This window comes from Neofelis nebulosa, chromosome 12 (genome assembly GCF_028018385.1).
Source record: "Neofelis nebulosa isolate mNeoNeb1 chromosome 12, mNeoNeb1.pri, whole genome shotgun sequence".
Taxonomy (NCBI): domain Eukaryota; kingdom Metazoa; phylum Chordata; class Mammalia; order Carnivora; family Felidae; genus Neofelis; species Neofelis nebulosa.
In genome coordinates, this window is record NC_080793.1 from 34259799 (window position 1) to 34273221 (window position 13423).

At 46.3% G+C, this 13423-nt stretch overlaps 1 protein-coding gene and 1 long non-coding RNA gene across 5 annotated transcripts in view; one reads left to right on the forward strand and one right to left on the reverse strand.

Annotated features, from left to right (window-relative positions):
• LOC131491635 (uncharacterized) lies at positions 1–2533 on the reverse strand. Its single transcript, XR_009251572.1, has 3 exons — positions 2260–2533; positions 1825–1954; positions 1–1069 (listed from the first exon to the last, which is right to left on the reverse strand). It is a non-coding gene; the product is annotated as an uncharacterized LOC131491635 (long non-coding RNA).
• The window catches only part of TRIM14 (tripartite motif containing 14), a 27589-nt gene continuing 15232 nt past the window's right edge, over positions 1067–13423 (forward strand). The window contains exons 1-3 of one of the 4 annotated variants that reach the window (XM_058694806.1): positions 1067–1693; positions 4177–4287; positions 12555–12788. In XM_058694806.1, coding sequence (XP_058550789.1) covers positions 1478–1693; positions 4177–4287; positions 12555–12788 — 561 coding nt within the window. In that variant the 5' untranslated portion in view covers positions 1067–1477. Of the gene's footprint in view, positions 1694–1813; positions 1930–4176; positions 4288–12554; positions 12789–13423 lie in introns of those variants that run through there. The other 3 variants (XM_058694807.1, XM_058694809.1, XM_058694808.1) reach the window with 3 other exon arrangements.

Sequence of the window (13423 nt, forward strand, 5' to 3'; positions counted from 1 at the left end):
TGAGAATTTTTTTCCAATTTTATTGAGATATTCCAATCTTATTGACAAGTTGTATATATTTAGGTTGCATGTGATTTTTTAAGGTGTACAAGCGTGATGATTTAATATATGTATACCTTATGAAATGATTACCACATTCAAGTTAATTAACACATCTGTTATATCACAGTTACCATTTTTTGTGTGTGGTGAGAACATGAGATCTACTCTCAACAAATTTCAAGTATACAGTACAGTATTACTAACTAGAGTCACCATGCTATACATTAGATCTCCAGAACATAAGCATCTTACTTTAAAAAAATTTTTTTAATGTTTATTTTTGACAGAGACACAGAGCATGAGCAGGGGAGGGGCAGAGAGAGAGGGAGACACAGAATCTGAAACAGGCTCCAGGCTCTGAGCTGTCAGCACAGAGCCCCACGCGGGTCTCGAACTCAGGGACAGCAAGGTCATGACCTGAGACAAAGTCTGACTGACTGAGCCACCCAGGCGCCCCAAACTTAGGCATCTTATAACTAAAAGTTTGTACCCTTCCCCCCCCCCCCCCAACCCCTGGCAACCGCCTTTCTGCTCTGTTTTTAGGAGTTCAACTGTTTGTTTTTGGTTTTTTTAGATTCCACATAAGCGAAACCAAATAGTATTTGTTTTTCTGTCTGGCTTATTTCACTTAGCATAATGTCCTCCAAGCTCATCCATGTGGCAACTGGCAGGATTTCCTTTTTTGGGTCTGAATAACATTTCACTGTATATACACACAGCACATCGTTATCCATTCATTCATGGAAGGACATTGGTTATTTCCACGTCTTGGTTATTGTGAATAATTTTGCAAGGTGCCCGCCAGTGCAGATATCTCTTTCAGTTACTGACTTCATAATCTTTCGGTATATATACCCAAAAGGGAGATTGCTGGATCATACGGTAGTTCCATTTTTAATTTTTTGAGGAACCTCCATACTGTTTTCCATGATGGCTGTACGAATTTACACGGGTGGACTGAGAGACAGCCTGGGGGCAACGGGAGTTTCCAAAGTGATTCTGCCAGTTGTGGGAATGGTGGTTTCTCCTGGGGAAAGAGCAGAGAGAATCAAGGGAAAGTGAAAAGTGTCGGTAACGCACATCACCTGGGGAGGCCTCCGCCAACTTTGGCCCCACCCACAGGGCTGCAGTTTTCTGAGCATGACTGGACTCGCATCACTGAGCCGGGAAGCCCACCCCCTTTCAGTCAGCCCACAAGGAGCGAACCCCATTTCGGCGGCGGCCCCCTCAGCGCCACTGAAGCTGCCGGGACAGGCGGAGCGAGGGAGGGCACCCCGCGGGGCCGCAGGGCGCCGATGGCCGCCGCTACCCGGCCGGAGGCGTGCCCGCCTCCCTTCCTCCCGGAGCTGGGCCGCCCCGCCCAGCCCCACCGCTCAGGGTTTCGATTCTCCGCTGGAGCCCCTCCCCGACACCGCGGCCCGAAACCGAGGGCTAAATGGCGGACGCAGGGGCGCAAAGCGGGACACCGGGGGGGCCGGGCCCCGCGAAGCTCGAAGACACGAGCGGCTGGCGCTGCCCGGAGCATAGCGACCGCGTGGTCGAGCTCTTCTGTCGCCGCTGCCGCCGCTGCGTGTGCGCACTCTGCCCGGTGCTGGGCGCGCACCGCGGCCACCCGGTGGGCCTGGCGCTGGAGGAGGCGGCGCACGTGCAGGTGGGAACGCAGGCGGCGCGCGGAGGCGGGTGCCCGCAACGGACTCGGTGGGGCGTGCGGGGTGGGCCGGCCGTTTATTTTGGTTTGGTTTGCAACCGAAGGGCGGCCCAGAGGACCTGTAGGCGGCCCACCTGCTGTCGCCAAGGATCAGTTAAGCTTCAGAAGAGGTGGGTTTCGGGAGTGAAAACTTAGGCGCCCCGACCGATCCGCAGATGTCCTTGACCTCGTCCACCACGGTGGGTCCACCACACCGCCCTTGGCCTGAAAGAAAGTCTGCCTTTAGAGAAAGTTGAAAAGCCACACAGGCATCTCTGGTTTTCTCTCCTGGAGTTCACCGACAGGGGCTGAGGACTGCCTGACTGCCTGACTGCCTGCCCTGGGAGCGGCCTCCAGCCACCGACTCCGCCCTTCTCCTCCCCATTCCACATTTAACAGCCAGGTGGGGAGCTATGACAGCCATTTTATTGATAAGAAAAGAAAGGCTCTGGAAGCCGAGGCTGGCTTTGAACCCAGCACCCCACAGCTGGATTGCCTCCACTGGCCCATTCCCACCTTGGAGCCCTCACCTGTGCATAATCCTAATAGTGGTCAGGGGCTCCGGACTCTTGTTCCGGCCTTAGGGCCAACTTGTTCTGTGACTCTGGTCAAATCCTCTGCCTCCCTGAGATAGGCAGGCCCGACCGTTTCTGGCGGATGTTGATAATACCACTTCCTCTTGCCAGCAGTTTTTGGTGATTAATGACCTTTTTCCTCACATTGTGACAGCCTTGGAGCTCCAAGGTGAGAATGGGCCCTGTGGGACCTGGTTCAGTTGGCAGGGGGGAGTCTTGGGTTTGAGGCCTTTCTTACCTGTAAAATAACTGTAATAATAATAGCTCCTCAGAAGGCTGTTTCCAGAATTAACATGGCTGCTTCCAGAGATAGGGCTTGGGCGTCTCACAGGCAGGTCCACCCACCTACCTACCAACATACTCATTTTGTGTTCACACACCTACCCACTCACCTGTTTATCCATCATCCTTCCATCCACTCATCAAACATTCATTCGGCACACCCTTGTGCCACGAGTTAAGGAACAGATCAATTCTTCCCTGATCAGGAATTTCCTGGCTGGTGAGGTGAGAACAAATAGCGACAGTACGGTGTGATAAGTATCGTAATTGGGGAGCCAGAGAGAAGACAGTATGAACTAGGAGCAGGGAGCGCAGGAAGACTTCCCAGAGGAGTGCCATTGGAACTGTCCTTGAAGGATGAGTAGGATTCCACCAGGTAGCATGACAGGTGCAGCACCATGTGACTGGGAGGCCCAGGCACCAGGAGGCTGGGTTATCTTTGGGTGACAGCAGCTAGACTTGATGGCTTAGAAATCACAGTGGGGTAAAAGATGTGCTCCCCGAATTTGAGGCTGTGGCTTCTACCTGGGTTACCATTGTGTCCTCACCCCCAGCCACGACCTAGAATACAACTGCACACAGTAGCAGATGCTTGTTGGGTGTTAGAATAACAGTAAGAGCTATACCTGTTGAGTACTTACTGCCTGCCAAACACTGCACCAAGCACTTCGTGTACTTTTCATTCTCTACAGCAACGCGATGCGGTTATCCCCATGTTTATGGCTAAAGAAACAGGTTTAGAGAAGTGAGGTCACTTGTCCAGGTCACATGAAAGGAGGGCCAGGAATCAGACCTAGGAAGCCGCCTGTCTCTCTGGGGCTTATGCTCATAACAGCTTGCTGGGTGGCTCCAGCTCTCCGCTTGAAGCTGGCAGCCCTTGGTCATTGTGTTTGATTCAGCAAACACTTCTGGGTCACCCCGTGATCCCCATGGCGGAGCTGGGAATGGAGCAAGCCTGCCCTCAGGGAGCTCCCAGTTGACGGGGCAGCCCGACCTGGGGCCAGCAGCTGCGTGTAAGGCCAGCTGTAAGAAGATCTGGATAGAGGCAAGCTCAAACCTGTGGGGAAGAGGCTCACAGAGCAGGCCTTTGGGAAAATGGTAATTGCAAAACAAGGAACTCTGGAAGGGAGCCATTTCAGGTGGGAGGGAGAAGGGAGCATGAACCCCCACAGACCTCACCCATGCAGGTCTTCTGAACCCCAGTTCAAGCCAAAGGGCCACAGGCTCCCTGGCATGTAATAGGTGCTTAGTTAATACTGACTCCATAAGTGAAATGCTCTTCTCCTGTCCCCAAGCTGCTTGCCTTAAGGTCCTATTTGAAAGGGTGAAAAACCAGGCCATAAGCAGGAATTGTTCTAGAAAAAAGGGAGGGGGGATCAAGGTTGGAAGAATATCTGATGTAGGATTCTGAGCATCAGAGGGACCCTCATTCCGGCTCATCCTCCAATTTGCCACGTGACTCTGGGCCAGTCACCTCACCTCTGAGTCTCAGATACCTCAGCTGAAACAAAATACAGGGGTGGGAGGAGATGACCCCTGGGGTGGCTTGTTATCTCAAAAGTCACAGTATTAAGTATTAATTTTTCCTAGCTCTTTCACATACAGAAACGCATCCAAGAATGTTTAAAGCACTTGGAAGGCAAGAAGCAGCAGCAAGTTGGCAATATAACCCAGATAGAAGAAGCTGCCGAGAAGCTCAAGGCAAGTGGACATTTCTTCCTTGTTCTAGTTGAGATGTTCACACTTCCCCTGGTACACAAGGCTCTCCTCAATATGGAGCCGAGGGAAGATCAAAACTAACCTCAAAGGGGCAGATCAGGTTTGACGGGGCTTGGGACTTCTATAATGTAGGGGACTCTTTTTAAGGAAAACGACACAAGGGGCACCTGGATGGCTCAGTCAGTTAGGCATCCAACTCTTGGTTTCAGCTCAGGTCATGATATCACGGTTTCGTGGGTTCAAGCCCGACGTCGGGCTCTGCGCTGATGGCGAGGAGCCTGCTTGGGATTCTCTGTCTCCCTCTTTGCCCCTCCCCCACTCATGCTGCCTCTGTCTCTCTCAAAAATAAATAAACTTTAAAAAAAAAAAAGAAAGAAAGAAAAATGACACAAAATCAGGTGCAAGACCATGAAGGGCCCTGGCTAATGAGGAGCCTTAAGCTTCTGTTGTGTTAGCTTTGTGTGAATCCACTTCTGCCCAGCACCTTAGCTAACTTGCCCCGTGGCAGCTCACAGAATGGAGGAACAGCCTTTCCTTCTGGCAACCGCCAAGGCCATTCTCTTAGAGGGACCAGTCATCCATCCCCTGCACCCCAAATCACCTTAAACAAAGCAAAATGCAGCATAAGGAGCATACAAACAGCTCTTTGGGTTTTACTGCTTTGTTGAAAGAAAGAAAATAGGGTATCAATGTATTCCATAAATAAATACTTTCTTCAGGCTTCTCCTTTCATAGCAGTGTTTATTTACATGGATTCTTTTGTGGGCTTGAAATGGGAAGTTGGGGCTGACATTATTGGAAGCTGCCATCTGACTAAAAAAGTTGCTGGGTCTTCTGGTCCTTTTATGTGAACTGAACTGGTCCCTTCCCCTTTCACCCTCAGCTGGCCCCTCCTGGAAATGAGGGCTAGGGTGGGATGCCTGCCCAGGGTCTCTGCCCCTGAGGGCTCTGTAAACCCTGGACTGACCCCTCACAAGTCAGGCAGAGAGACTGGCTCCAACCAAGGGAGTAGCTGGCACCCAGGACTTTCTGGGCCAGGCCCACAGCAGAGTGGAGAGGCCAAGACCCAGGCCAGGCCACAGAATTGACCTCCTGTTGGCCCAGCATCCGCTGTCTGTGACTGCATGCCCGAGTGTGCTGGGGACAGTTGTGGTTTATACCTGTGGCCCCAGCTTCATTATTCATAGTGACGCTCATGTCTTCAAGAGCATTTCTCTGGGCTCAGACCAATAGTGGTTTGAAAAGATTTGGCAAGGGATGGGGGAAGTGCTTTGGGCTGTGCAGCTAGAACAGAATTGGGATACAGATTCACTGTCTGCAAATCTCTGAGCACGTATGGTTGGGGGCTCCCCAGGAAAGAGTTAGGACCCATGTGGAGAGTCTAAGGGGGCCCGTTTCAGCTTCCTCTAAGGAATGGAATTTTCTTTCTTTTAGTCTTCTCCTCCAACTTTTAAACTTTCATTTTGAAATAATTCCAAATTCACAGGATGTTGCAAAGGTAGTACAGAGAAGCCTTGTGTACCTTCCACCTAGTTTGCCCTACGGGTTAGATCTTACGTACATACAGCGCAGTATCAAAACCAGAATTGACAGGGGTGCCTGGGTGGCTCAGTTGGTTAAGCATCCAACCCTTGGTTTCGGCTCAGGTCACGATCTCACAGTTTGTAAGTTTGAGCCCTGCAACAGGCTCTGTGCTGACAGCTCAGAGCCTGGAGCCTGCTTCGGATTCTGTGCCTCCCCCTCCCGTTGTGACCCTCCCCTGCTTATGCTCGCTCACTCACTCTCTCTTTCATAAGTAAGTAAATGAACATTAAGAAAAAAAAAAAAATCCAGGGTATCCATTGTGTTCTTGTATGGATTGTGCTCTTGCTGTCATGACTGAGACTCTTTGGCTAGCCCTAGATCCCAAAGATTTCCGCCTTGGTTTTTTTTTTTTTTGTTTTGTTTTTTCCGAAAAGTTTTATAATTTTACATTGAAGTCCATGATTCTTGTCAAGCTAATTTTTGCATAAGGTGTGAGATTTAGCTCAAAGGTCTTTTTTTTTTTTTCTTACGGATATCCAATTCCTCCAGCACTGTTTGTTGAAAAGACTGTGTTTTCTCCATTGAATTGCTTTTGTCAAAAGTCAGTTGGCCATAGTTGGCTGAGGCTATTTCTGGGTCCTCTATTCGGCTCCATTGATCCACGAGTCTATCCCTCTACCATCACATGGTCTTGATTGCTAGAGGTGAGAAGTCCTGAAATAACTGATACCTCTCGCTGGATTCTTTTTCAAAATTGTTTTAGCTATTCTAGTTCCTTTGCCTTTCCATTTAAGTTTGAGAATGATCTTGTCTGCTTTGTTGGGATTTTGGTAGGAATTGTGTTCAGATGTTTATCAAATTGGAGACAGCTGACATCTTTACTATGTTATCTTACAGTCTGTGACCACACCCCTCTTCATTTATTTAGATTTGGGGGGGTTGACAGCATTTTGTAGTTTTCAGTATGCAAATCTGTATATGGTGTATTGGACGTACAGCTCAGTGGCCCTCAGAAGGTAATAAGAAGGGGAACCTGGGTGGCTCAGTCAGGTGAGTGTCCAACTCTTGATTTCAGCTCAGGTCATGATCTCATGGTTCATAGGTTCGGCCCCGCCTTGGGCTCTGGGGTGACAGCTTGGAGCCTGCTTAGGATTCTCTCCTGCCTCTCTCTCTGCCCCTCCCCTGTTCATGTGCACACACTCTCTCTCTCTTTTAAAATAAATAAATAGGGGCGCCTGGGTAGCTCAGTCGGTTGAGCGGCTGACTTCGGCTCGGGTCATGATCTCACGGTCCGTGAGTTCGAGCCCCGCGTCGGGCTCTGTGCTGACAGCTCAGAGCCTGGAGCCTGTTTCAGATTCTGTGTCTCCCTCTCTCTGACCCTCCCCCATTCATGCTCTGTCTCTCTCTGTCTCAAAAATAAATAAACGTTAAAAAAAATTTTTTTTTAAATAAAAATTAAAAAAATAAAAAATAAACCTTAAAAAAAGATAATAAAAAGAATGAGATTAATGGCCAGCATTTTAATTTTTTTTTAATGTTTGTTTATTTTTGAGAGAGAGACAGAGTGCAAGCAGGGAAACGGCAGAGAGAGAGGGAGACACAGAATTCAAAGCAGGCCCCAGGCTCTGAGCTGTCAGCACAGAGCCTGACCTGGAGCTTGAATCCACAAACTATGAGATCATGACCTGAGCCGAAGTCATACACTCAACCAACTGAGCCACCCAGGTGCTGCCGTGGTCAGCATTTTAAAGCTGATACGGGTTGATTGGTTGATCTGTATAAAAATTTAGATGTAAAAAAGTATGAAGACGTGGCCGTCCTACACCTGCGCTCCTACATGGGAGCTGTCAGAGCTGATTAGGTGCTCCCACTGGAAGGACATCTGTCTCCAAGTCTCCCAGCCCCCACCTGAGCACCTCCCTCACTGTGTTACCAGTCTGGCTCCTGGGGGCATTTATATTTCCATTCCTGGTCAAGAAACAGAGGTTTAGGGGCTCTTGCATGGCTCAGTTAAGGTTCTGACTTCCCGCTCAGGCCATGATCTCGCGGTTCCTGGGTTCGAGCCCCACATCAGGCTCCGTGCTGACAGCTCAGAGCCTGGAGCCTGCTTTGAATTCTGTCTCTGTCTCTATCTCTCTCTCTCTCTCTCTCTCTCTCTCTCTCTGTGCCTCCCCACTCACGCTCTGTCTCTGTCTCTGTCTCTCTCTCAAATAAATAGACATAAAAAAAAAAACCAGAGGTTTAAAAATTCAGCCGTACTTAACTAGGTGATGGGGGATTAAGAATATGCCTGTAATGATGAGCACTAAGTAATGTATAGAATTGTTGAATCACTGTATTGTACACCTGAAACTAACTTAACACTGTACATTAATTTTACTGGAATTTTTAAAGATTCAGCCACACTTCAAGCCAACTACTGTTCACATTTTGATATTTTTTTCTCTGTACATGTATACGCATTGATATAGTTTGAGACATATCCTCTACACAATTCTAATATCATATCCCCACTTTGGAGCTAAGGCATGTTGGCTCATTTCCTTGTGTGGTTTGCTATTTGTATCTTCACCTTGCTGCCCTCAGTAGGTGTTTTGCATGGTGTCCTGTACCCCTGGGTTGTGGGAGCTCACCTTAAGAGCCCTGAAGCCAGAGCATCTGCAGTGTACTCTTATCAGTTTCAGTAGTTACAGACCTGTTTTTATATATGAATTTTGCAGTTTTGAGGGTCTATGAACTAGGACTTGAATTCTTCTCAATACAAGCCTGTTGTTTGGTTTATGTGTTTTGCCGATGACTCTCTTTTTCACCCATGACCCTTGATGGATGAGAAGATTCCTTGCCCCTTCCTCAGGCCAGTGGGTGGAGTTTTCCCAGTGCCTCGTTCCTGGATGGAGGGGCTGTCTGTGCACCTGACTTGGTGCAGGTGACAGGTGCCCAGAGCATCCCCTGAGACGACCAGGCCCCCAGTGTGGTGTGGCTGTCATACGCTCCTCTGCCCTTCCTCGGGTCACTCAGCTCGGCTTCTGCGTAGCTCTTACAGCAGGTTCTCTCTTTGTTTCGGGCAACGAGGGGTTTCTGTTGTTTGTTGTTTGTTTGTAGGTCTGTTTTTGGTTTTTGAGCTTGGTCGTGGAATTTAAAAATTTGCTCATTTTATCAGCATTTCTATGTATTTGAACTAGGAAGGGGGATTTTCCACATCAGCTCCTTCTCTCTTATTGACCAAAACTATATCATTTTACATATGGGGTTTTTGTTTTTGCTTAAGATCATAACACTTCCCTGTGTCATTAAAAGTTCTTTATCAATGTCAGTATTAGAGGCTGTATATTCCATTATATGGATCTACCATGATTAAGCCATTTCCCCAGTGTTGAACATTTAGATCATTTCCAGTTTTCCATTAATGTAAAATAACACTGCAGTGAACATTTTTTACTTATTCTCTTCAGACGCATTCCTGGAAATGATTCGTCTGGCTCAGTAGGCACAAATGTTTATAAGGACTCTCAGGCATTCTGCTGAACTGTGGCTAGTGTGGTGTGTGGAAGAAAGCTCAAGGGAAACCATGCCGCTCTGTACTTGCTTTCCTAGAGGCATTACTAGGGGAAAGGTCATTCACCTGAAAATTAATCCATAAAACACCTTTGTCAACAAACTAAAAACAGTAAAGTTTATACACGGTCCAAAGCCCATTGTCTACAAACCAATGATCATGCCCAACTAACCCCTTCTTCCCAGAGAACAATCAAGAGGACCTTCCTCATTAATCCTCAACCAACACCCATTAAATGATTTTCTCTGACATCCTTGTTGGTAGGCTGTTTGCTTCCCCTTTGTGGCTCCTCAGAGGGCCGGTACCTGCAGGTGGATGGAAAACTCAACACTTACCTGCTACCCTAACTCAACAGGGATGGGAGTGCTTATGTTCTTTCTGAATCTTCCCACTTTATTCCAGGGAACTTTTGATACCGTTATAAGGAGGGGGGAGCATATAAATATATGTTTATAAATCAAGAGTTTGGAACACATTTTCTTTCCTTCATTTGGGTCATTCAGTAGAGATATATTTGTGTCCAGGTTCACTGGCCCATAGAAACCCTGTTGTAAGTGTAGGCTAATTCCCAGGCTAGCCCAATGGCAATTTAACCTATGTTGCATATGGTTGGTATAAGCTAGCCTCAGAACCTAACCACTGCCTAAAGCACTGTATAGGAAACGGGACTTCAGGAACTCATCCCACAGATCATGCCAAACCACGTGTTCCTGCCCCACTAAGAGAACATGACATCACGGGGAGCCTGTCCACACCACATCCCCCCCCCCACCCCCGGTGCCTCCCCAAGTACCAAAGGCCGCTATTCTGTTAGGTGTAGGAAAGAGGCCTATGTTTTGCTTTTGTTTTTTTTAATGATTTTCTGTTTTATCTTTTAATTGTACTAGTAGTGTATGAACACATGTTCATTTTTTTAAATGTTAATCGTAGTATATTAGAATATAGTATAGAACTATAGAAACTACAAAGTGGGAGTTCCTCTTCGCCATCCCCCTAATCCTCACACCTCTTCCCAAGCATGACCAGAACTAACAGACATTGGAATGCACTTGCAGACATATATTTGCCTGTACAAGTTTCCCCTGCTATCCAAAAGTAGAGTGTTCTGTGAAACCTTCTGTAGGTAGAAATGGCATAAAGTAAAGAGCATCTCCCGCTTTTCAAACGTTTGAGTAAAACCACTTCACTTTTACAAAAGACTGTTTTCTAACCAAATGCCTGTTTTCTAACCAAAAGAAATCTGAAGAACGTTTTCACTTTTGGGACAAAAACTATTACCACACTAATGTAGCTTTCGTAAGGTCAAAGTGGACTCACGCAGACTTTCAGAAAGCAGGCATACCTGTATCCATATATAATTTTTATTTAGTTATCTTTTATATAAATAGGATCATCCTGTATATATTATTGTGTAACTTGCTCTTTATCATGTGGTGTCTTGGAGAGTTTTCAGTGCCAGGACATATGGATCCCCTGAATTCTTTGTGCAGGGTGTGTGCGTGTGCGTGTGTGTGTGTGTGTGTGTGTGTGTGTTAAAATATACATAACATAAAAGTTATGATTTTAACCATTTTTAAGTGTAAAATTCAGTGGGACTAACTGCATTTACAGTGTTGTACACTCATAACCACTGTCTGTTTCCAAAAAGTTTTCACTATCTTAAATATAAACTCTAACCAATAAGCAATTACTTCCCTTCCCAGCAGCCCCTGGCAAACTCTAATCTATTTCCTGTCTCTGTGAACTGGTGTATTGTAGATATTTTATGAAAGGAAATCATACAATATTTGTCCTTTTGTGTCTGGCTTATTTCACTTAGCATATCTTCCCGGGTCATCCAATTGTAGCATGTATCAGAACACTGCATTCTTTTTAATCACTACATATTATCGTTGCATGAATGCCTCATAATGTGTATAATAAACACACCACGTATTTCCCAAAATGAAAATTTTGCCCAACTTTATCACCGACAATGCTGTATAAGCATCTTGGTACACAAACCTTCATGCACATGTGAAAATGTTTTCTAGGATCAATTCCTGCAAGAGGAATTGCTGCATCAAAGGACATATGCATTTAAAAGATGGATATTGTCACATTGCCCTAAAAGTGCATTGCCAACAGATGCTACCACCCACCATGTATGTGAGTGCCTACTCCCCACACCATTTCAGACTCTGCTATTGTCCATCAGTTAAGATTCCTCCAGTCTGATGGCCAGAAAATATTTTCTGCTTACATTGCTCACTTCCTTGATTGTTTGAGAGGCTGTGTACCTCTTCATACAGTTATTGGCACTGGCATGTATTTAGTCCATTTTCAATCGAATGATTTCTTTTTTTTACTATAAGTTATGGATAATAAACCTGTGTAGTTTGTTACTTGTCATGTGGTTGTACAGAACCTTCCCTCTTAGGAAAATTTTCACTTTTTTAAAAAATTGTTTTAATGTTTTTATTTATTTTTGAGAGAGAGAGAGAGCACAAGTGGGGAAGGGAGACACAGAATCTGAAGCAGGCCTCAGGCTCCGAGCTATCAGCACAGAGCCTGACACGGGGCTTGAATCTATGAACTGTGAGATCATGACCTGAGTGGAAGTCGGACAACCTAACCTGCTGAGCCACCCAGGCACCCTTGTTTTCATATTTAATAAGGCAGCTCATCCTTCATTGATCTTTTTAAAAATTTTTGGCTTTTCTTGTGCTTATTCTTCCCTACCATAATTTAATATTTGTTTAATCTGCATTGTTAATTAAGACTTTGGGATTACAGTGAATTTGTAGACCAATTTGGAGACAAGTAGCATCTCTAGCCACAGATAATGGTTTTTTGTTCTACACATTCAGAGGTTTGGTGTTTTGTTTTGTTTTTTAAATGTCTTCCAATACAATTTTATTCTTCTCTTTATGTAGGTCATTACAATTTTTGTTAGATTTATTTTTAGGTGTTGTCCTATTTTTTTTTCCCCCGACCATCTTTATTTCCCCATGTATTTTCCAACTGGTGATAGCTGGCACTTTGGAAAGCTTGAGTTTTAACAAGCTGATCTTCTACTTGCCCAGCCACCTTGCTGAACTCACGTTTTAGAAGTTACAGTTTTTTTCATGTTGACTATTCCGGATTTCCTGGTTGGCAATGATGTCATCTGTAACTGGTTTCTTTTTAGGCTCATGCAGAGTCGAGTAAAACCTGGCTGACGGGAAAATTCACTGAACTCAGATTGCTACTTGATGAAGAGGAAGCGCTGGCAAAGAAATTCATTGATAAAAACATGCAGCTTACCCTCCAGGTGTACAGGGAGCAAATCGAGTCTTGTGGAGAGCAAATAGACGTCATGAACAAACTCTCCAGCAGGGTCTGGAGGATCAGCCAGGAGCCCAGTCCTGTCCAGCTGCTGCAGGTAATGCTGGATTTCTGCCCTCACGGTGGATCCCTGCCACCAGCATTTCACGTTGGTCACTGGAACACAGTATTTACACACCAAGTAAATACACAGAGAATCAGCACGCAAGTTTTCTTGCCCCTACACCAGTGGGAAGAAAATATGCTTTGTTAGGAACAGTGTATACATCCTGGACTAATTAAATAACATTAACAGCCACCATTTGGGGGCAGGGGAGAGGCTCTATGTTCCCATCACTTTGTGTATCTTAGCTCTGATATTTACTAGAAGTCTGCAACGTGGATATTATCACCCCATTTCATGAATGAGAAATTGAGGCTCAGGGAGGGTGAAGTGACTTGTCTGAGGTCACACAGCTGGTAGGTGGCAGAGCTGTGATCGGAGCCCAGGTCTCCCTGACTGCAGAGCCACGAGGCCCCACTGCCTGGCCCTCTGCCTGTAGAGTCTTATTTGAGACCCTCCCCGTCCTGGAAGGGCAGGTGTCCTTTCAGCTCCTGAGCAGGCTCCACGAGGTGAATCACAGTTTGTTCAAAGGGGAGAGAAGGATCCTACTCCTTGGCCACTGGGCTTTGTTGGAGACTCTTCCCTTATACCGAGGGAGAGTCTAAGAAATAGCCCCTGTGATTCATTGC